Source organism: Lepidochelys olivacea (genome assembly GCF_965140295.1).
Source record: "Lepidochelys olivacea isolate rLepOli2 genome assembly, chromosome: 5".
Classification (NCBI taxonomy): domain Eukaryota; kingdom Metazoa; phylum Chordata; order Testudines; family Cheloniidae; genus Lepidochelys; species Lepidochelys olivacea.
This window is the reverse complement of record NC_140415.1, coordinates 111,433,368-111,458,666: the sequence shown is the minus strand read 5'-3', so window position 1 is coordinate 111,458,666 and position 25,299 is coordinate 111,433,368. Positions and strand designations below refer to the sequence as shown.

General features: G+C 40.1%; 1 protein-coding gene across 5 annotated transcripts in view; it reads right to left on the bottom strand.

Annotated features, from left to right (window-relative positions):
- CNTLN (centlein) overlaps positions 1-25,299 on the bottom strand; it is a 294,736-nt gene that overhangs the window by 119,874 nt on the left and 149,563 nt on the right. For 4 of the 5 annotated variants that reach the window (XM_084628742.1, XM_084628746.1, XM_084628744.1 and 1 more), the window contains 3 exons: positions 24,447-24,572; positions 15,987-16,108; positions 8,936-9,064 (listed from right to left, as the gene is read on the bottom strand). In XM_084628742.1, coding sequence (XP_084484868.1) covers positions 8,936-9,064; positions 15,987-16,108; positions 24,447-24,572 — 377 coding nt within the window. The remainder of the gene's footprint in view (positions 1-8,935; positions 9,065-15,986; positions 16,109-24,446; positions 24,573-25,299) is intronic. The other variant, XM_084628743.1, reaches the window with a different exon arrangement.

The following is a 25,299-nucleotide window of genomic DNA, read 5'->3' as shown; positions in this document are numbered from 1 at the left end:
GATTTCACCCTTAAGGCTGCAGCAGATGACTCCTTGGAGCACTCTTCACAAACACTACATCCTTTGGTACGAACAGATCCAGTGGTAGTACTTGCAGAAGGTGTTGCCAGAGCTCAGATGACTGCCTAGCTGAATTCAATCAGGAAGGCTTCTCCTCTCTCAACCTCAGAAGTGGCCATGACTCTAAGGAAATTAGCCTTAAATTTGATTGGGCAAGGAAGGATTGCCAAGATGCAAGGTGAGCCAAATGCAGGAAAAGGTCAGTGCAGGAAAGGATGGCTGAAGCAGTTTTTTAATCTCTTAGTGGAGACCTTATTAGAGAATGAAGAGGGAATGGGACTTTTTAAGATGCTGCATCCAGAACAAGTAGGTCTTCAGTGCCCTCTGGATGTCAAAAGTGTGCCAGAGAATTTCCATCCACACCGACATCTTAGGTCAGATGGTGGGGGAGGGGAGCAACCTAATTAAGACTTTTTATAAGGAAGATGGGATAAAGTAAAAAGCACTATCTTGTTTCATAGAACAAGAGGTAGGAGGTGTAACAATCTTGGGGTTCACTAAATAAACTGGTGAATAAGAAAGGAGTAAAACTTTAATAAAACAAACTGGAAAGCATCTCTGGTGAACTGGTGCACACAGCCATGCGGTGTTCCCAACCCCTGCCTAACAAGCACATCCCTAAATTCCCACATTCACAACACTGTCCCTTCTGAGGGAGTGTCTCCAAATCACAATCTTTTGTAAACATCTCTCTGCAGGAGGATTGCAGTCCAATGATGCAAGCTCCTTCACTGATTGGGGAGAAGCAACGGCTACCACCTGCTAATGAGTCTTCTGATAAGGGAAAACTCTACTCCATTGCACTCGGGTACAGCAGGACTAACTCCACTCATTTCAATGGGCCTAGATACAACAGAGAAAAAATTCATCCTTAAAATCTTTAAACAGGTGTCACAAAGTAGGATGGGCAGGGTTGACACATCAGTATGCTTGTTTTGAATTTTTCTTGTACCAAAAAGTTGTTAGGACCGTATGATCTGAGGTAGGCCTGAACCTGATCTGACTTTTCAAGAATCAAATAGTATTTTGACCCCCCCAAAAAATAGCTTTGTTCCTACAATGCTATGATTCAGGAATATTTGCCTGCAAATAGTGTGTCTGTATATTTGTGTGTCAGCTAACAGCCTTGGGAGGTAAGAGCAAACCTTGGAGCAGGTGTTTGATTTAGACTGTGAGAGAGAGCAAGAGACATTGCATATGTTTGGGAATAGTGCTAACAAAAGAAAGAGTAAAGCAAAAATACCAGCAGTACTTACATTTTGGCCACTTTCAAACTATCCAGGATGATTTTTTTGGAATTAATTTAGAGGAAGAAGATTTTAAACCCACAGAGTTTACACAAAAAATTGCAGTCCTACTTGGCCGAGGAAATCTGGTATTTAACTATACAGATTCTCTAATCTGTCAATCTTCATTTCTTAGATTCATGATCTAGAAACATATGTCTATCATACTTATTTCCAGACCCATTCACTTACTGGATGGATAAAAATAGCAGGAAGTGATATCTACGGGTCCTAAGTGAAGCCTGTCTGATTTATAACGTCTATCCAGCAGAGAGTGATGACAAAAATTGCCTCTCTGACCCCTTCCCCACCCCACTGTCTAGTCACACAATGAACAAAGGGAATAGTCCTATGGTTGTCAATAGTTAGTTGCGGGTGTTAAATTTTATATTAATAGTTGCTGGGAAATCAAAGACATGCCAACAATTAAGGATTCAAATAGCATAAACATATAGCATAAATTGCAGCTTACAAAACGAAGACAGAAGATGGAATTTGATGCCAATCTTCTCTCTTTCCTCATCCGCCTATGCCCCTACCTGGTCATGATGTATGGGCTGCCAGGCTAAATTTGAGAGAGCAGCATTGTGGAAAAGTGTGGTGAGTACTGAAGACTGCAGTTCCTGCAAGAAAATCCAGCCCATGATTTTCTTACAGCCTTAATTATATGTTTATTCTTTGTACCAAAAATTTGTACCATTTTTCCTTTTTTGAAAAGTATACTTGAATTTATATATCAATTTATATATCAAAAATGTCTAAACAGTTTGGGTGGGTGGGTGCGGGGGGGACAGAGAGAGAAAGAGAAGATAATCCAACCTGGAACTATATTCCCTTTAGGTGGAGGACAGAATGTAAGGTTCAAGGCAGGGAAACAGGTGCTTGAGGCATTTACTTGCCCACACACCCACACAGAATAGGAAGATCCATGCAGTGAGGGTCTTCTTCTGCATATGGCTCTAGAGAGAATTATTTCTCCCTCTCAATGTTTTTAGCCCTTCAAAAAAATCAAGAACCCAGTGTAAACTGACACTGTGCTGTCTTCCTGAGTCTGCAGATAGAAGCCTCCAGTATTTCTTCCCCCTGGTTTTTTGTGTGTTTGTTTTTTGCCTGAGCATCAGCAGCACAGTGAAATTAATAGACTCTGGACCAAGGTTGGCAATTTTCTGGGAAAAACTAGTTTAGGACAGGCTGCTGGTAAATACTGGATTAAACCCATTTTAAATCAGGAAACTGGTGGAAATAATTGCATCAATATCCAGCAAGTTCAACAAGCATAGAATGAATCTTTTCAAACTTTGGATACATCCATTCAAAACTGACGAATCGGCTCAGTTTACCTACTACTTCAAAGTTGATCTTCTGCTACGGAATGCTGCATGGCCAAATGGAGTGGTAGTCTGCAACTCCGCACGCTTCAAGCCTACAACTCTGCATTACTGATGTTTTCATATGATGGAATGTATTTGACATTTATTTATATACTACTGAAAACTGAAACATAAGTCATGACATACAATTTTCTGGAGAAAATACGAAACCAAAATGCACACAGAAATTCCAATGTTCAATATTATAATTACATACATTAGTATTGCACTCACTGCAGTTTTACTTTATTTGCACAACCCTAAATTAATCTATAAATCAACTGCCTTATGTAACTACAGTCTGAATATGTACCTAAAACTAAGTATAATGTGGTGTGCATTAATTATCCAGTTTTTAAAATAGAAAATGCCTTAAACTGCAACTAGTTTTTCCCAAAGCAATAAAAAACATGAAAAAGCTGGTAAAAGCTACCGCTGGTAACTACTATGCCATCCCAGCTCTGGAGAGGCTATCCACTTATGACAGCCTCTTCACTTAAGGCAGCCTCTCGCCCATGTGGCACGGTTTACAAGAAATAGATTGCCTTGCACTTGCTGAGTTATTGCCAGATAGAAAAGGAGTACTTGTGGCACCTTAGAGACTAACCAATTTATTTGAGCATGAGCTTTCGTGAGCTGTAGCTCACGAAAGCTCATGCTCAAATAAATTGGTTAGTCTCTAAGGTGCCACAAGTACTCCTTTTCTTTTTGCGAATACAGACTAACACGGCTGTTACTCTGAAACCTGTCATTATTGCCAGATAGTTTTCCAGATATGATAATAAAGTTTTGGCCTAGTTAAATCACTTTCCTGGTACCTAGTCTTGCCCACAGCAATGTCAGAATTCAGGTTTCCTTTGCACACTTAATTCAGTCTCTTTGTGCCTGTGTATTATGATACAGCCTTTAATTACATGACCACATACTATTTTTCCATGGAAACCCCTGCCTCTTCAGATCTGAAGCAGAACTAAAACCCTATTAAGGCTGTTTATGGGGACTTAACAGGACTACATAGTCGCAACAAAAATCAGCAGACTGGCTAATCCCATATCATTGCACCAAGAGAGTCTGGGTAAAGTAAGAGAAACACTAAGGTAAAATGCTTCAAAATACAGATTGAACCCACATTCTGTCTGGTAACCAGGACTTAATAAGTAATTGCAAGATCTGGTGGAAACTTGTGACAAGAGTGCCAGAGAAAGGCTTAATAATGTGACATAGGTCGTTAATCCTATCAGTCCTGCCAGATCACTCTCAGCACAAAATAGTAACATATCTGCACCAGTTAGCAGATACAGTTTATTGCTGAAATCTAACTGGCAATTTATTTCAGAAAGTATATAACTACCGTATATTATTGGTAAAAATGAGCTATTGGAGTAAAATATTCAAAAATGGCTAAGTTACTTTCAATGGGATTTAAGATCCTAAGTGAGTTTAGTACTTTGAAAAATTTCACTCTCAATCAATGTAATTGTCACTTTTTTTGACCAATGGGTATCTTGCCAGATAATTTTTAAAAATTGTTTTTGTTGTTGAGTACCAATCGTCCTCAGCTACAAATTGCCTAGCTGCTATATTTGGACTCAAACGGAAGGAAAAACCAGAAAAATAACTTTACGAAAGCAAAACTAATTTTATTGCTACTGATTTTTAAGCCAGATTCTGCAGCCATTATTCACACTGAGTAACACAAGTTGTGCCAGTGTAAGCAGTGATTACTTGTACTGAATATTAACTTTCTCAAGTTTTTCAGCTGTTTTATGCAACTAAAATAAAAGCTAATTTTTGTACTGGCACTATGGTTCATTCTCCCCAGTGAAGTTTGAAAGGCCATTTGAATACTGTGCTATTTGACTTGGGGGTGGGAGTGATGAAATCCCATATAGTCTCTGCTTCACTTTATTGGGCTCATGTAGATCCTGAATATGGAAACGAGAATTGCTTTTGATGTCAACAGCAATATAATATTTGAAGAGTACTGCACACGTCATGTGGGATAGCGACCACAGAACTATCAAACACAGAACAAATAAGGGGAATTATTCATCCTACCGGTAACTCCATTGACTTGATTTGGCCAGTTAACTTTTATAGTACTACTGAAATGTTATGAAATTAACGTTCAATAACAAGAAAAATAATGAAAACATATTTCAATAATTTAGATGACAGGCATCCTTTAACGTCAGGTTATTCCAACTGCCATATTTTTTGTTTCTTCTCCTGTCCCTTCAGTTCTGAAAAGAGTTTAGCACCCGATATCGCTAGGATTCCTGGCTTTTCAAGGAGAATGTGCATTTGTTTCTAGCCTTGGTGGTTTACAGGACACCAGGCATAAAACCTGTCATTGTTCAATTGGACTAGTGGTGCTTTTGTGAAACTGATCCAGGTCTCAATACACTAACTCCCAGATCTTGGACCAATACAATTTTTTATCCCGGAGGATGAAAAGGAAGAGGTTTTATAAAGCATGAATTGTAAAATGTGGCTCTCCATCCACATCTAATACACAATCTGATGTCTGAAATAATGTACTGTATCTTGGCAGAAAGTGAATAGTGGTTTTTGAAAATGACAGAGAGAAAAACAAATACAATTGTCAATGAAAATATTTTCTGTGTACACTGAGAATTCTTCTTTTCTCCTGTTAGGATAGAGGCCAATTACAGTAACAGTGCAAGAATCCCCACCTCTCCAGAGGAAAAGGGTTAAGAAGGAGATATTCACTATTGGAGAAATACATGCAGAGAGAACCTGAACCAACAGTGCAGTCCCATGATTATTGATTTTACTAACTATAAAATCTAGTAATAGATTGTAATTAATGTTGGAGTAGACATTCAAAGGCACAAATAGCACTTATGTCTGTAACTCCTATTAAGTTCAATGGCCCTTACAGGCAGTGTCTTTGAAAACCTACTCCATTATTAATAATAAGTACATAGATAGCACAAAAAAACATACACTATTCTTTACAAAACGCAGAACAAAACATGCATCCTGCAGGCACAGTGACAGCCATGATATATTTTTACAACTAATGCAGGTATAACAATATACATGGGACAACAGTCCAAATACTGGATTAACAGGCATGCAGAAATAATGTATGTCTTGTTTTATAAGATTAGGACAGCAAATATTGCATCTGTAAAATTGTCTCAGGATAGTTTGTATTACCAAGGAAAGTATGTTAGCATAATAGATTTCAGGAAGAAAAATGAAAAAAATTCATAATTCACCTCAGCTTTAGAGATGGCTTTATAAGAGATCAACATATAGATTCAATAGTGATCAACATTCTCTGCCTTGAGTATTCTGCACCTCATAAATCCAGGGGGAAAAAACCCTTGTGTTTAAACACTTTGACCAAGACTTTAAAAAACAGGTGCCTAAAATTCAGCTGCTACGTGCTTACTTGTTGGCATGAATAAATGCCCAATTTTCAAATGAGATGAAAATTCAGCAACTCCCATTACAATGGAATCATCAGACACTGACTCTAATAAGGAGGAAACTTTACAAAGTAAGGGCCTGATCCAAAGCCCACTGAAGTCTATGGGAATCTTTCCATTGACTTCAGTAGGCTTTGGTCCAGGCCCTAAGAAAGAAGCTACCTTCCTGACTTCAGTGATGTGTCTAACATATCCTAACATGACTGTTGTCTTACTTTTAGGTCATGGATCATGCTGCAGGGGATTTATCAGGCCTGTACACCCTTTTGTGGGATTATTGCAGAGTGGCGTTTGGAATTTATAGGCCTTCGTACAAGATTGAAGCCTGTTCTGTCATTTGTTCCCACACTGAAGGATTTCCCAAAGTAGAACGGGACAAAGGTCTTCACTGAAGACAATTTTCCCTCTTTGACATTCACTCTTTTGCTTTTTCTACACACAGAAGTTGCATCAGTTTAAAACACTTTTTCAACCAATTTAGTTAAGCAAATGGGAAAATCCTATATAGACACTCTTACTTGGATTTAAGAGTGCCTTACTTCGGTTTACGTTAAACCTGGTTCTAATCAACTTAAGCTAATTTGATAAATTCTGTCAATTAATGTGACCATACAACCTTTTGCACAAGTTTAAGTAAATCAATTTTGATAATTGGTGCAACTCTGCGTGTACATAAATTCTTTATCCAGCTGCTAAAAGAGAAATCTGAATCTGCAAATGAGTCTCCACCCCAGGCAGAATCACAAAATTATACAAGACCTCATCTTGAATACCTTATTTAGGCACACTCAGTCCTCCAAACGGGAATTTCCTTGAGTACAGTTGAATGAAATCAGAACCAACACTGAATGAGAACCTTAATATGACATGCAGAAAGTAGGAAGTATTTCTGTTTACTTCTTTAACTGACTACCAAAAAGCTAGCCTACCAATTAGCAGTAAATCACAACAAACCTCTCCAAGTGAACTCATCCCCATCCTCCTCTGGACCACATACTCTCCAGAAACCAGAGCAGCAGATTGGATATCTGTCAGGTATCCGGCAGAATTTAAGCTGTTGGTTTTGACCTATAAATCCTAAACAGAAATGAGGCCAATTCTCTCTCTATGCCATTTTGCCACAGGTGTGGTCAGTGGAGGCACCTGACCTGAAACTTAACTGATATAAAAGAGAGGATGTAGCTGGCAGGGCATTCCCCATGAAGTCCCCTCAGATTTTGAACTCACTCCCCTACTGATCTGAAATAATCCAAGTTTATTCACTTCCAGGGCATGCACAGTGCATGAGCCATTTGTTTTTCCTATCAACACGAGGGCTTTGGGAGAAGATTTGTAACATGTTTTGGCTAGTAGGTTATTGTTGGCTGTGGTGGATATGCTGATTAGTGGTTGAAGGAGAATTACAAGATTAACTATATAGTTGCATCTTTAACTGTCAGAAAGCACCTATAATAAGGGATAGGTGCTCCTTTCTGGTGGAGGTGCATACAAATCAAAATAAATAAATAAAATAAACAGGCACAGTGACGGCCATGATATAAATAGCTAAACAGAACTAGGAAATAAGAAGAAAAGATAAAATGCTGAGGTGAAAAGAATGACTTCACCAGGGCAGGCAGTAAAAATTAACAATACAGAGCTGCATGCAGTACATCTACTGGCAATACTGTATGTAAGACGTGTAAGCTGAACACATGCACTTGTACATGGACTCACCTACCGATGACAGAGAATTTTAACAGCTGTGACTTATTAATTTAGCCTTCATGGTAAGCTCCATAGAGTGGATATATATGGAGGCAAAATGGGAGAATAATTTTCATTAATGTCATACTGACAAACAAAAGCCTACTCAAAGTTTGAATAAAAGTTCCTTATGTATCTTGATTATTAAACAACACGATCAACTTGACTTAAAGAAATTGTTCAATAGCATGAAAATGCTAATTATGTTGTACTAACTTCCTTTTGTCTAGTATAAAAGGAAGTTTTCTTACTTTGCCAGGCTGAGTATAATAGTCTATGAATTTTGAGATCAAAGAAGCAAACGGAATGTTTTCTAAAGTAAGAGTTTCCTTCACCAAGTTTTACACTTACTACAGCTAAAAGAGCTGTGTGAAGGGATCAGCACTAAACCCAAAGGACAAGCAGTGCACAGCAAGAAAGAGAGCAACTCCCTCGTGCTTTTTGCAGGTCACTACCAAGGACTGTGTTAGCAGATCCACACCAGACCCTTAACAGGCAGCTCTGCTGCTACCAGTAATTAGCTTGGACAGCTCTGGCTCCAAGAGTAGCAGCAAGGCTACACCATAATGAGCTCAGCTGGGATTAGTAGGACAGGGCAGGGAACCAAGAGAGCAGAGGCATTCTGCACTGCGTATGTATCAAGGAGATCAAACAAGGATGGCTGGCTAGGTTATCCCCTCACCACCTCATTCCAAAAATGAAGCACGGCAGTGTATAAAATACAGGCTAATGAAGAGCGACACCTCCAACAGATGAGAGCCACATTAATTAACACAATCCCTAGATCATGTAATACAGTTTTTCTGTTAGTGCTAGCAAACTTGTAACTTGTCACTGATTTAAGAAAAAAACCTGATATTTTTTCCTTTTTGTTTCTGGTAGAAGATAATGGTTTAATCTTGGAATTTTGTAAGGAATTCCTCTGTGTGGCCTTCAAGCTGCAAAGACAAAAAGCTTCAGAAAACAAGCACCATGTTTCTCCATGAATATATCATTTAAAAAGGAAACTCACTTTTCAATCAACAGCTTTTTATGCTCCCTTTTGAAATATGCCAGCTCGTTCCAGACAGCATCAGAATCTTCTTGGCGAAGCCGGTGGGGATCTGCACGCTGGTGTTTGCTTTTAGTGTTTTCAGTCCTGCTAATAAATGAAAAGACTTTTGTTTTAAATAAACATTTATTTTAACATTTTAAAACCAACAAGAAAAAAAAAGGTGACTCTCTCTTTCATTCTCAGTCACACACACACACACACGCTTGAAATTGCTACTAGTGGATGTAATTCTTGTATGCTGAATTCAGTTTTATTGGATAGGACTCCTAAAATCTGGTATATCTAAATTAAAATTCCAATTAAATAACTTCCAAAAGATAGCCTGCTGGTATGGCAGCAGGCTCTGAACTGATGTGTGGCAGATCATAGTGTCTCCCTCATTCAGCCAGTCAACAGAGAGAAAGTACAAGGTGACGGTGTTGTACAAAGTCTCCAAGAAAGGTTCTGAGCCACCAGCTCTTCTAGCACCTCCTGTCAATCAATCTGTAAGTGGCACATGTATCCAGTCTTAAAGCAAGCTGACAGCCCATTCTTGTAGATAAAGAGTGTGTTAGAAACACACAATTTAGGGGAAACACAGGAAAGAAAAGAAGATTTCAAAACTTCTATTTCACTTAAATGCCCTTACTGTGTATTAACGATGATGCCAGGGAGAACAATTAAATAAAACTATTCCTGCCTGAAATTCTTTTCATTCTCACTGTGTGCCAAATTCTTATCAAGGCAACAATAACCTACAAAAGAGTGGAAGGCCCCACCGTCCCTGCAGTCACTGATATCAATGGAAGAATTGGACCCCATCAGCTGCCATCCAAACAGCAGGTTCTTGAGGAATCAAAGGCACATCAGGCCTCTACCTTTTACAGAGAAACAGAAATTGCATACGAGCTTGATATTGAGATGTTCCTAATACACCATTTAAATGTCAGGAGTGGTTTGGGGTTACTTGTGATACTAAATAATGGTTTAATGTGTGACTTTCTTAATTTTTAACCCACTTTAAATTTCTACAGTTATGCCTTGGCCACTGCCCTGCCTTTACTTTATAGACACAGTTTATATACTCCATTCAGGAGGACAAGCCACAGGGCTTCATCCAGTAGTCTTCTCTATAAATCAGCTGGTAGGAGTTGCTATAGAAGCAATATAACTTGTAGCCTTTTTGCTTGTCCAAGAATTCTAAGTTGGCACTGGAACCTAGGTATCCTGAATATGTTCCCATTCAGCCAACAGCAGGTTTCATTTATATTTTATACAGGAAGTCTGTGCTGGTGAAAGATGCTACCCTGACCACAACCGAAACTGAAGTATATCCATTGGACATATATACAACAGTTAATGGACCATCCCGTTCACTGCCCCAGTATACATCAAAACTGAAATTAAATTTCTTTACCTAAGGACGTGAATATAGTTCAGAATCCATCCTTTCAGTCCTTGCGCTCTTAGTTGATTCTGTCACCAACGGTGTCTATTAGACACCTGTATACTAGTTACTGGGCACAGACCATCATTTCATCAGCTCCCATTCAAAAGGTTTCAGTCACTGCAACCTTGACTGAATTTAAAACAGTCACCTAGAGATTAAAAGTTCTGCATGCTATTACTAAAGAACGGAACCATTTCAATCTTAGTTTAAACAAAGCTATATAATGTCATTTGTGTTTTAATCTTGCAAGGCTTCTTCCTCCCACAGAGAAAAAGTACTGAATGACTTCATAAATCTTAGAACTTTTCATCCTGATAAGTTTTTACATGTTAAATAGTCTGTCTCCCTAGAAATGCTAGATTATTGTGCAGGAGTGGGAATCTACTAAAGTGGATTAGGGATAGCTGAACTGGGGATATACTTGATGCCTGATTCTCATTTACACTAAGATCCCCTTATATCACTCTGGCACTAAAAAGCAGCTTTAAAAATGAGAGTAAATTATATTTACACCCATGTTAAGGCCTCTTGACTTGATTAGCTCTGGTCTACACTAGGAGTTGAGGTCGAATTTAGCAGCGTTAAATCGATTTAACCCTGCACCCGTCCACACGATGAAGCCCTTTTTTTCGATTTAAAGGGCTCTTAAAATTGATTTCCTTACTCCACCACCTACAAGCAGATTAGCGCTGAAATCAGCCTTGCTGGGTCGAATTTGGGGTACTGTGAACACAATTAGATAGTATTGGCCTCCATGAGCTATCCCAGAGTGCTCCATTGTGACCACTCTGGACAGCACTCTCAACTCAGATGCACTGTCCAGGTAGACAGGAAAAGGCCCACCAACTTTTGAATTTCAATTTCCTATTTGGCCAGCGTGGCAAGCTGCAGGTGACCATGCAGAGCTCATCAGCAGAGGTGACCATGATGGAGTCCCAGAATCGCAAAAGAGCTCCAGCATGGACCAAACAGGAGGTACAGGATCCGACCGCTGTATGAGGAGAGGAATCCATGCTATCAGAACTACGTTCCAGTTTTCGAAATGCCAAAACCTTTGTCAAAATCTCCCAGGGCATGAAGAGAAGCATGAAGGACAGAGGCCATAACACAGACCCAAAGCAGTGTCGTGTGAAACTGAAGGAGCTGAGGCAAACCTACCAGAAAACCAGAGAGGCAAACGGCCACTTCAAGTCAGAGCCCAAAACATGCTGCTTCTATGATGAGCTGCATGCCATTTTAGGGGATTCAGCCACCACTACCCCAGCCGTGTTGTTTGACTCCTTCAATGAAGATGGAGGCAACACAGAAGCAGGTTTTGGGGATGAGGAAGACGATGATGATGAGGTTGTAGATAGCTCACAGCAAACCAGCAGAGAAACCGGTTTTCCAGACAGCCAGGAACTGTTTCTCACCGTGGACCTGGAGCCAGTACGCCCCGAACCCACCCAAGGCTGCCTCCCAGACCGGCGAGGCGGAGAAGGGACCTCTGGTGAGTGTACCTTTTAAAATACTATACATGGTTTAAAAGCAAGCATGTTTAACGATTAATTTACCCTGGCATTCGTGGCTCTCCTGGATGTACTCCCAAAGCCTTTGCAAAAGGTTTCTGGGGAGGGCAGCCTTATTCCATCCACCATGGTTGGACATTTTACCACTCCAGGCCAGTAGCACGTACTCAGGAATCATTGCAGAACAAAGCATTGCAGTTTATGTTTGCTGGTGTTCAAACAACATCCGTTCTTAATCTCTCTGTGTTATCCTCAGGAGAGTGATATCATTCATGGCCACCTGGTTGAAATAGGGTGCTTTTCTTCAGGGGACATTCAGAGGTGCCCATTCCTGCTGGGCTGTTTGCCTGTGGCTGATCAGAAATGTTCCCTGCTCTTAGCCATGGGGGGAGGGGGCTAGCCACGCGCTGGGGGGAGGCAAAATGCGGTTTCGCTGAGGTCTAACCGAGTCAGTAAACTGCGCCAGCGTGCTTTCAAATGTCCAAATGCACATTCTACCACCATTCTGCACTTGCTCAGCCTGTAGTTGAACAGCTCCTGACTACTGTCCAGGCTGCCTGTGTACGGCTTCATGAGCCATGGCATTAAGGGGTAGACTGGGTCCCCAAGTATAACTATAGGCATTTCAACATCCCCAATGGTTATTTTCTGGTCTGGGAATAAAGTCCCTTCCTGCAGCTTTTGAAACAGACCAGAGTTCCTGAAGATGCGAGCGTCATGTACCTTTCCCGGCCATCCCACGTTGATGTTGGTGAAATGTCCCTTGTGATCTAGCAGTGCTTGCAGCACTATTGAAAAGTACCCCTTGCGGTTTATGTACTCGTCGGTTTGGTGCTCCGGTGCCAAGATAGGGATATGAGTTCCATCTATGGCCCCACCACAGTTAGGGAATCCCATTGCAACAAAGCCATCCACTATTAACTGCACATTTCCCAGAGGCACTACCCTTGATAGCAGCAGCTCAGTGATTGCGTTGGCTGCTTGCATCACAGCAGCCCCCACAGTAGATTTGCCCACTCCAAATTGATTCCTGACTGACTGGTAGCTGTCTGGCGTTGCAAGCTTCCATAGGGCTATCGTCACTCGCTTCTCAACTGTGAGGGCTGCTCTCATCTTGGTATTCTGGTGCTTCACGGCAGGGGAAAGCCAAGTCACAAAGTTCCATGAAAGTGCCCTTACGCATGCAAAAGTTTTGCAGCCACTGGGAATCGTCCCAGACCTGCAACACTATGCGGTCCCACCAGTCTGTGCTTGTTTCCTGAGCCCAGAATCGGTATTCCACCACATGAACCTGCCCCATTAGAACCATGATGCCCACATTGCCAGGGCCCGTGCTTTGAGAGAAGTCTGTGTCCATGTCCTCATCACTCTCGTCACTGCGCTGACATCGCCTACTCGCCCGGTTTCGCTTTGCCAGGTTCTGGTGCTGCATATACTGCTGGATAATGCGTGTGGTGTTTAATGTGCTCCTAATTGCCAAAGTGATCTCAGCGGGCTCCATGCTTGCTGTGGTATGGCGTCTGCACTGAAAAAAGGCGCGGAACAATTGTCTGCCGTTGCCCTGACGGAGGGAGGGGCGACTGATGACATGGCTTATAGGGTTGGCTTACACGGAATTAAAATCAACAAAGGGGGTGGCTTTGTGAGAAACTGAATGGCCCCCTCAAGGATAGAACTCAAAACCTCAAGGACTGAACTCAAAACTGGGTTTAGCAGGCCGTTGATTTCACAGAGGGAGGGAGGAGAAAACGAATACAAAACAAATCTGGTCTATTTCTTGTTTTGAGCAACTTCATCTATCTTTATACATCTTGCTGGCAGCAGACTGTGCAGTACGACCGCTAGCCATCATCATTTCCTGAGTGCTCGGCAGAACACGGTGCAGTATGACTGCTGGTCATCATTTTCTGCTGGCTGCTGATTAAAAGACAGTGCACTGCTGGTAGGACTCAATCACCATGAAACAAAACTTAAAAGGGAAATGACCTGGCTGAGTCACTCCCATGTTTGCCCAGGCGCCCCTGATCTCATCAAGATCGGTTAAAAGAGCACCCAGGACTACGTCGATGACGGCTACCAGCAATGCAGTACCGCGTCTGCCAGCACCCAGGAGACATACGGTGACGGTTAGCTGAGAGGGCTCCATGCTTGCCGTGGTATGGCGTCTGCACATCAAGAAAAAAGGTGCAAAACGATTGTCTGCCCTTGCTTTCACGGAAGGAGGGAGGGAAGGGGGGCCTGATGATATGTACCCAGAACCACCCGAGACAATGTTTTAGCCCCATCAGGCACTGGGATTTCTACCCAGAATTCAAATGGGCAGCAGAGACTGCGAGAACTGTGGGATAGCTACCCACAGTGCAAAGCTCTGGAAGTCAACGGTTGCCTCGGTACTGTGGACACACTCTGCCGACTACATGCACTTAGAGCATTTGTGTGGGGACACACACAATCAACTGTATAAAAACGCTTTCTACAAAACCGACTTCTATAGATTCAACCTAATTTCGTAGTGTAGACATACCCTTAGAGAGGTGTAATGGAGCCTTAGGGTATGTCTACACAGCAGTGTAAGCCCAGGGTTTTAACTCAGGCTCAAGCCTAACTCTCCTTCTGTCTACACACAAATCATACTAACCTAAGGTTCCAGGGCCCCACGGGGTGGAGGGTCCATGCCTGAGTGAAGTCAGGACGCAGGGTTCAAGTTACATTGCTTTGCATTGTAGATGCAGCCCCATTGGACTCATGCTCTGAAAGTCTGCCAAAAGTATCCCACAATCCCAAGCGCAAACTTTCTTTGTGTTCTGGACAGCCAAGTTTGGTGGATAGTCAAGTTTTCCCACAAGTCAAGTTATGCCACGAACAAAGGGCTGCAGAGGCCACGTTTTGGGAGGGCACTAGGAAGTCTGGGATATGGGTGGTTGGACTCGAGCCTACATAATGCAATGCATATGCTGGAGGTCCAGTTTGGGACCCAGATTTCAACAATTCATAACTGGCATTACAAATAAGTGTAGACACTCCAGGCCTAGCTACAATGTAAGCCCAGGTATAGTAGAACTGCTAACTCAAGTTCTACTATACTTGGGCTTACATTGCAGAGCAGACAAAACCCTAGTGTCAATGAGAATCTGACCATGAATCTTTCATTAGACATTATCAGGATTAACAGGAGTGAACCAAGACCCTGATTATGGAAAACATCCTTTTTCAGGAAAGCACTTAAGCACAGCTGAACTTTAAGCAAATTAAGTCCCAATCACACCTGCTTAGAAGTTTTCCTGTAACAGGGCCTAAATACTTCAGCCCTTAAAATTTCTAAAATTTAAATACTGTGATATATCTATAGTTCCAGAATGTCCCTAAATTAACACACAAGATTTTAGGCATAATTTTCAGATTTTAGAATGGGAATTTTTGCCAATTATGGTGGGATTTTGAAACATTTTAAAACTTGTACTTGCCAGAGTTTTAATATTCTCATTATTTAGGTTTTTTTTTAATTATAATATGATTAACAATTAGCTTCCAGGATGACCAGATAGAATATCTTTAGAGCCATTTGGTAAAGGTGAATATTCTGCTTTTTGAAGCATATGCTGTTTTTTTCCTTTCAATAACTAAAGTCAATCCTAATATCCTTTTTTAATATTTGAATTTTTCAATGTTTTACTGAGGGATTATTATTTGTATATTATTTAATAAATATATTTGTAAATAATTTGTAACATAAAAAGCAATTGTTTCATTACAGAAATTGAAAAACATAGAGTCCACAAATTAATCCCCTGGAGAATTAGATAGGCATAATAAGCAACCCTATCAGACCTTTGTCCAGCAGTCAAGCTTAAAATGAAATCTTAAACAAAGTAAGTAAAGATGTCAATTCATGACATTTTACTCTTATGATTTAATCTTAAAATGTAATCATGTGTTCTGTTTTAATAAAAGATAAAGACCTGATCATCACATAACTTCATTTGAATCAAATTCACTTTTAGAACACGTATACGATAGCTTCATTCAGATTTAATATTTAGGTGAAATGTTTTCAATGAGCTATGTAACTTACTTGCTATAGCCCTCTTCCCACTGCTTTAATTGCTCTTTTACTGCTCTGTAGTTGGTCTGTAACATCTGCAACCTCTCCTTGCGTTTTTCATGGGCTTTTCTTAGCTCATCATTTTCTTGGGTCTGTATAACACCAAACAGAAAAATTAAGAGTTTGGTAAAATGTAATGGACAGCTCCATACTGACAGCATGACTAAGCTAAAATTCCAATTGTTACACATACAATTTGTTGAACTTAAGAAATTTAAATAAAAAGTTTGAAAATCAGAGTAATTAGTTTCAAATAACTGGTTTGCTATTTCTCATGACTACTTACAAGTAAATATGGCATCTCATCGTTTTTCATGCTGCTTAATCAGTTTCAAGTATTTACCACCCAAGCTATTAATGTTCTTCCCACAGAGGCACTGATTGAGTACACATGGAAATATATAGGCTGAAAAGGGATTTTCTGCATTGTATTTTACTCAAACATGCATTTGTTAATATTATGGGCTACTCAGCATTTATATGTTTTATACATACACTGGGTGAAATCCTGGCCCCATTAAAGTCAATGGCAAAAACTCTGTTGACTTCAAGGAGGCCAGGATTTCACACATTATATACATTTATTCTTATATTACCTAGTCTCTGACCTCTTGTACAGTATTAAGTCAGAAAAGTAGGGGAGGAAATTGACCCATGCTTTAATATGACCATGATCATGTGGGAAAACACAGGTCATTCTACAAGAATGGAAAAAAAATAGGAGTATGCATTGATTTATATTCCAGGATTACATATAAACAAGGGTTTTACGCACCTTAATACTGCATCCCCAATAAATATAGGTATAAATATAACACAAGAGCATTTAACTGCATTTAATGCATATAGCATTCCTTACAGAATGGAGCAAATTAAATCCTAGAGTGTAATACAAAATTAAACAAATAGTAATTTGTAATAAAAGTTGGTCTCAATTCTTCTGCTGTGCTATGCACTGAATTCCCAATTAATTCAATGGGAGTTCTGCAGCACCTGCCCCTTCATATCAATATCATCAAAATACATTATTAGTAGATATGTACTGATTAAGAACAGGGAATACCTTTGGTATGAGCCAATAAATACAAATATTCTAGCACCTAGAGCTGGAAACAATAAAAATTAAATCTCACAATAAACCATGGCTAGTAGTATAGAGAAGTGCTTGTCTCTCCATATTTATGCTGAACCTCGCTTCCCAACAGCAGCCTGATTTTTCAATACACATACTCAAAACGGAAACACAATCCAACTGAGACTTCAGATGCCACACTGCATCTAAGGTTAGAATTTTTCTAGGAATGTCTGATGCAAGACACACCACCAGGCTTAGAGATAGCCAGAATTCACTGTTCCCTGTTAAAACATTTTCCAGTTTAAGTGTCAAAAATACAAACAACCAAAACAGATTAACCTACAAATGTCAAAATCTTCTATAAGTACTGAAGGAGTAAAAGTGCCTTTCACTTGTTTTGAAGTTTCCTATACCAAAATACTTAAAGTTATCATATTAATACTAAAATGCTAACAAATGTACAGACTGTAGGATTTCCAAAGCCCCTTTTTTGCAGGAAACTATTAACTAAGATCCAGATTCTCTGCTGTGCCCAGGTCTACTGCAGGGAGTGGGGTGCAGGAAGTGGGGGAGTATAAAGAAACCAACTGCAGATGCCCAATTCTCAAGACCAGGACTATGCCAGCGCCAGACCTGAGTGCTGCTCTGATCTAGCATAGCTGGTAATAGGCCCCAACAATATATTGGCCTCTGAGAATGGCCAGTATGCAGTAGCAATCCAGCCAACTCTGTCATGCTCCTGGCATACCCTGCATATAAGTGCATGTGGTGGTGTAAATAAATATGCCAGCTATACACCAGCAGAGAATTCCGGCATGGCTCGGGTAATTCTCAGATGACAGGATCCGCCCTATTTCTAGCCCCTTTATGCAGCTTTGGGGCCTTGAGAATCTGGTCCTAAAATATTTAAAAAACATATAATAATGGCCTTGAGATGCCTTTGGCGGTGGGCTTCCAAAGCTGTATGTATTTGTTATATGCACATAGCAGTCTGGTGCATATTTTGCCATGGCCTAATGCACCCTTTGCAAAGTGCAAGTTGTCCAATGACTCGCAGCTTCATAAATTATGAATGACTCATTGCAGACTTTTGAATTCTGCATGGCCCAGAAGAGGATGGCAATAATGAGAGAATAGCAGGCTTGCTACTACTATGGGGTCAAGTGGGAGGGGCAGGAAAGCTACATTAGGGACCTTGGTTTCAGAATAGAAAACTGAAAAGAGGAAGCCAGAGTAAAAAGTCAACCTTTGTGGGGTTTGTAAGGTCCTCTGGAGTCACAGCTTACAAAGCCCACTTTAGACAAACTGCAAGGCTTTCAGGAATTGCTGTCATCAAGCAATTCTTCAATAATTTTTTTTTTTAATGTTTAACTTTCCTGGCATAAATCTTCATTTAATCTGGAATGAATAAGGTTGAAAGAATCCTCTACCACAGAATGATAGGAATTAGAGATAAAAATACCTTTCAATCATCTTTTCTATTCCCTACCAATGCAGGATTGTTCTCTACAGTATATTTTCTAGTGCTATGTATGCCCTTTGGATTTAAATGGGCCAAGTGATAGATAGGGTTTTCACAGCATCCACTGGGAGACTATTTCAAAGTATAATAAATCTGTCAACATTTTTCCTGATACTCAGTCTGCATTTTCCCACTTTTAATTTCATCCTATTACTCCTAGTTATACTCTCTAGCACCAACATAAGTAATTCCCCTTCTAATAGTTGTACAGTTACACTCCACCCCAGAAGGCCTGATTTTGCCACTCTTGTTTAGTCAGTCCCATTGCTTATGGTACTAGTCAGTGTGAGTAAGAATGGCAGAATCAGGCACTTAATCTTTCTTCATAAATCAGTTCTTACTGATTATTTGTGCAGCTTTTCACTGAGACAACTCCAATTTGTCATTATCTTCTGGTAATGAAGTGCCAAGAAGTGACAATATTTCAGAGACAGTCACTCCCACAGGCATATAGAGTGAGATTTTTACTTTTCCAATTCATTGTGCATATACAACCCCAAATTGCTTTTGGCCTTTTTTGCTGCCATATCATACTTCAAGCTTAATTCCTGTCTCCTATCACCCCACAGTTTCTTTCAGCATAATAAAAATATTTTGCACTACTACATCGTATTCCATATGAGGATCTCAAAGTACATTTGTGAATTAAGCTTCTGAACAACTCATTAAATATACAGATTAGTGACTTGCCTGAGGTCAAACAGGGAGTCTGCGACACAGCCGAGAACAGAGCCCAGATCTCCTCCTGATTTCCAATCAAGTGCCTTAATCATAAGACCATCCCTCCTCTCTTCTCTGCAGTACCTTACATTTTTCCAAGTTACATCTAATTTTTTCATCTTCTGCCCACAGTTCTAGCCTGTACACCGTGTCACTTTGTATTATTTCTTTGTCCTCACATATGTCTATAATACCTATAAATTAATGTAGTCTACAAATGTCATTAGCATGTTGCTCCCCCTCACCAGGTCATTACTTAGATGTTACATAAGAGTGAACGTAATAATTTTCCTATGCAAGCACACAAATGAATTTTGAGAATCGGATTATAAAATTTGTTACTAAAATCCAAATATATAATATCTACTGTTTCCTTCTTCCACTATCTTAGGCAGAAGAAAAGAATTTGAATTGCTTTTTCCATTTGGAGAGCTGGAGAGATATATACACCAGCAAACCATTTTAAGTGTTGACAAGGCCTAAGATATGGTTCTTGTGGCATCCTCAGGCAAACTTGCATCCTCATCTCCAAGCGATCAACATTTAGTCTAAAAAATGGTGATACTTTATCTCTAAGAGAGGGGAATGTCACTACCTTCCTCCGATATGTTCAGGAGGAAGAGTAAAGACTACGTTTCTTTAATGGTAACTTCTTTGTTGGATGGCTGCTCAGATGCTGGAATCTATTCCTACAGAGGTGTTCAAGTACAAGAGTCATGAGAGCGATACATGTACCCAGAGAGAAAGCAATGTGCCATGCCCATAAGGGTAAAGGGTCTTGGTCTGATCCTGGGAGAACCCGAAGATGAATTAAAAGGAAATTCTCTATACATTCCTAGTCTGACCTGGAGTACCAGGCAAGGATAAATGACTCCTGCATGTAAATAATGGCAATGTGAAGCACCTAACTGGCAATGTGCTCGACAAAAATCTCATTTCCATTGTAGGTACATTCAAATGTTTGTACGTACACATAGCTTTGAAAAGCTGACTTTTTTTTTTTTTTTTTTTGCAAAATTAACATCGATTGTTATATTACACTTTTTAAATTTGGATTTTTCATCGGATTCTGTTATCATAAAGAATATAGGAACAACAATGTGGATTTAAACTGTAGCTAACGATAGCTCAGTGGTTTGAGCATTGGCCTACTAAACCCAGGATTGTGAGTTCAATCCTTGATAGGGGCCATTTAGGGATCTGGGGCAAAAATTGGGGATTGGTCCTGCTTTGAGCAGGGGGTTGGACTAGATGACCTCCTGACGTCCCTTCCAACCATGATGTTCTATGATAATGAACTTTAACATTTTAAAAATGGGTGATATTCAGTAATAAATAATTAATAAACAGGAAAAATGGATCAACACTACCGTAACACGCCTAAGCAAAGGATGACTCTAAGACCTACTGCTTGTAGAGGGAGGAACAGAAAAGAGCAGCCGGGGGGTATGATTTGTTTTATAACTAATCAGAATGCTTCCTCTTGTCCCTTCCCCTGAACAGTCATAAGGGCATGAGAAAGCTAGTCTCTCACTTGCAGTGTTGAATCTACTGACAACGAAGGATGTTTTCCATGCCAATGGCAGTGACAATGTAGACTATGGTGCCAGAGCAATCTATTTTGATGGAGCAGCACCAGACAGTTCCAGTGGAAGGCTCAGCCCCAGTAAATGATTGCCACAGGAAGATCAATCAGGGGCACATCACTGAGGATGGTCCTGAGGACAGGGCAGTAGCATGCATCTCAGGTCACTTTAAAAAAGACCTGGCACTGAGAGAGACATTGAGGCTTCAAGAGGAGTATTTAGTATGGTCCAGTTGATGGCTTAAGGAAGCCAAGTGTGACTGCAGTCTTGACTGTCTGTTCTTCCTCATGCAAAGAATGAAGGAGCAGCAAACTGAGCACTGGGACACTACATAAGTTTCTCTCATGCACACGAAGCACCAAATGTGTTTGTCTCTCTCTGGAAAGATGGCTGAGCAGATTGCACCCCTTTTGCATCCTCTACAGGGTTCAGGACCAGACATAGCCTCAGGGTTGACATGAAGCAAGTGGCTACTTCAACTATACCATAACTAATTCTAACTAGCTTACAACAAGAAGATTGGCTAATTAGCTCGTGGACACAAGAGATTTTAGCTTTCTGTTTAGCTTTCTGCATCAGCAGTGAAGGAACTGAGGTGGCTGAGCACTCTCTTATATAGAGGGAACTGATGACATCATCCTAGCGCAAGAGCATTCCTGCACCTCCCAGCAGACCTGGTTTTGTTATACACTTTCACAACTCAATGCAAAACACAGCAAATAGCACAAGTGGGAATTTACAAAACTCAGGAGACTTTTATTTAAGATCCTGGAACTCCGAATACCAATACTGCTGGGCCTGGGCCAGAACAACAAGCATGACTGCAGTTTTGCCTAATCGTATTTTTATGACCACCAGTGTAACTGGTGAAAAAGAAAATAACAAACCTTTTCTCAGTCCAACAACAATGCATTTGTTATTGAGTTTCTGTTTATCCCTGCTCTGGAGATCTACCAACAGATAGTACAATCTCCTGAACGGAGACTACTTGTACTGGTCCTATAGTATCTGACTTATAATCATCTTTTACAACATTTTCTTTGCCAGCCACAGGGAGAGGAACTGCATGTGTTCACTGAGCCAAACACTAATCCCCTAGGGTCCCTGCCTTCTGACTGAGTATATGTCAGTGAATGTCTCCCTGCCTGTTGGTTTACACTCACTACTCACCCCCTTTTTCAGATCATTATGAAATATATCAGAACTTGAGGCATGCTGCTGTTAGCCTTTTGCCATCATAAAAACTGACCATTTATTCCTACTCTTTGTTTTCAGTCTCTTCGCCAATTTCTGATCCAGGACAATTCTTTGCTTCTCAGTCCATTAGGTTTTTCGTTTCTTCAGCAGTGGCTTGCGGGACTCTCTCAGAGGCCTTTTAAATGTCCAGACAAATTTCAACTGGTTCTACCTTTCCAAATATTTATATTGCCCAGTTAAAATAATTACAATATATTAGCGAGGTGTGATTTCTCTCTGAAGAAACAGTGTTGGTTGGTTAGACCCAACTGTGACGGGTTCCCCATGGGGTGCCACCTGGAACTGGGGTACACTAAGCCTGCCTGACCCACCAGCCTGGACTCCCTTTACATTGTTCTGCTATGACAGGCCCTCAAGCCTCCTCCAGCACACATACAGGTAGGGACACACCCAGCTGCAGCTATACACAGATGCTGAAATCAGCTCAGCATGGGAAGGCTCAGCTAAGGCACCTCCCAGTTCCTAAGGCACTCCTCCCCCCAAGTGTAAACCCAACATTATATCATCTTTTGCTGCACAGAGAACTGTACAGCGTAAGCTCATAAAATTCGCCCCCTCCCTCAACGTGGAGAGGAATATACACAGCTTTCTGACTCAAGTTATGATTTCCATGCACTGGTTTTAGACAAAACAAAACAAGTTTATTAACTACAAAAGCTAGATTTTAAGTGATTATAAGGGATAGCAAACAGATCAAAGCAGATTATGTAGCAAATAAACAAAAACGCAATAGAAGCTTAATATACTAAAGAGATTGGATATGAGTAGCAAATTCTCACCCTAATTGTTGATTTAGGCAGTTTGCAGAGATTCTTGAGGGCAAGCTGCACTTGTTGCAGCTTGAAAAACTCAGGTATTCCTTTCACGGGCTAGAAATCCCTCTAGCCTGGGTTCAGCCCTTCTCCTCCAAGTCCAGTCTTTGTTCCTCAGGTGTTTTCAGCAGTCTCCTTTGGGTGGGGAGTCAGTGAAGAACCATGATGATGTCACTCCCCTGCCTTAAATAGCTTTTGTATATGGCAGGACCCTTTATCTCCCCTCTTGGTTCCTACGCTCAGTCAGTGGAAAAACACTGGTATTCCAAGATGGAGTCCAGTACCAGGTGATTTGGTCACATGCCTCTATAGGGACACAGCAGCCATGACTAGGAGGCTGTTTGTAGTGTCCTCAGGAAGGCTCCCCAGTAGGAAATTAGCATCTTCTAAGACCTATTGTTTTTCCTAATGGCCCTTCCCAGCCAGGCATCTAGACTGATTGTATTCTGCCTAGTGGGCGTTCCCCACGTGTAAACACATTTGTAATAGATGGATAGACAATATTCCTAACTTCAGATACCAAAATGATACATGCACACAAATAGGATAATCATATTGTGAATCATAACCTTTTCAATGATATCTTACATGACCCATCTTGCATAAAATACATCTTAGTTATGCCATAATTGTATCATAACAATATTACTATGAAGAATATGGGGGCACAATGCCACATCAACTATGTCATGATCTTTTATACGTCTTATATTCCTAATTATCATTTCAACCAATTTACCAGGTACAGCTGTAAAGGCCTACAGGTCTGTAATTCACTTAAATACACTTTTAAAATATAAGTACAATATTTGCTACTCTCTAGTCTCTGGTATAATAGCTGATTTTAATGAGAGTGTACATATTTTTATAACCGCATAACCACTTCATTCCTAAATTCTTTCAGAGCTTTTGGTATACTATCTGGACCAGGTGACTTATCTTTTTCCTTGATGGGTTTGTCTCAGCACCTCTTCTTATGATACCTGAATCTCTTATAGAACCTGACTTTTAACACCAGATAAAAGTAGGTGTCTCCCACAAATTCCTCCATGGTGAAAAGCTATGCAAAGAAATTACTTATTTAGCGTCTCATCCATGTTCTTATCTGTCTTAATTGTTCCCTTTTTTATGTTCTGCTTCAACTTATTTCTAACACATTCTTCATGCTGCAACCTTCTAATCCTGAGCTATGAAAATTTGTCAAATCAATGTGAATTAGTGATGTAATATCTTCAATTTTAAAGTATTTGGGGCCTCAGAAATATCAACACAAGATTCACTTTAGGAAGTTAAAAATTTAAGCACAAGGATTAATGAAGAACACCACTTTATGCTAACACAGTTACAGTCTATATAACAATGTGTGCATTCTATACTTTTAAAATGTATGTTTATTTTTATATATCTACATCTACAAAAGCTTGTAGCTAAAGCGTTGGGGGTTATTTTAGTGTTCACCTTTAGCTGCAGTGTCTTCTCTAAGTTTTCAATCTTCTTTTCAGCTATTTTAAGCTTCCTTAGCTCCTCTGACTCTCTAAAAGAGCTCTTTGGGGACAGAGACCTTGAACGTTTCACAGGTGGTTCCTGGAGAATAAAACAAGGACATGGTTGAACTAGTTGGAACACTGGATTATGAAAGACATGCAAAATTAAAGAACAAGTAATTTTGAATACTAATAATGAATTATAAAAAAAATCCTGCATGGAATACCAGAGAAATAACAAGCAGAATTACCACAGCGCTACCACTAAAGGTTTCTCTGTGACTTGTTAATGAGAATATTCATTTACATTTACATTGTTTCTTTCAGAATAATGATGTCCCATTAGGGAAGACTAAAGGGTTATAGACTCAAAAATGCAAGAAACCTCATTACAAAGGAGGGGATAGAGGCTGGTCTAATTGCTCTATAAGGGTCCAAGGTTACACTTGATAGGACAACCAGAAACAAGAGGGAAAGGATTTTTTTCCCTTTGAAATAGTTTAACACACTGTGAAGTTGAAGGAACAATATGCTTGAGGAATATAAATACAACAGACAGTAGATCTTATACCATAATGACCATATGGTCATTAACTATAATGTGGCTAACAAGAGACAAGAATATGTGTTTATATTATGTACAGCTTCATATAGCAATCTGGAGAAAGAATATGTGAAAGTAACACTTAAGATGGGCAGCATTCTTGTTTTTACTATGTCATATGTCCTTATATAAAACAAATAAAGTCCCCTTCAGATTAGGAGTACTGATTTTCTGAATAACTTTGATTAAGGACAGTGAAACATTGAGCAGCAGCTTAATATCC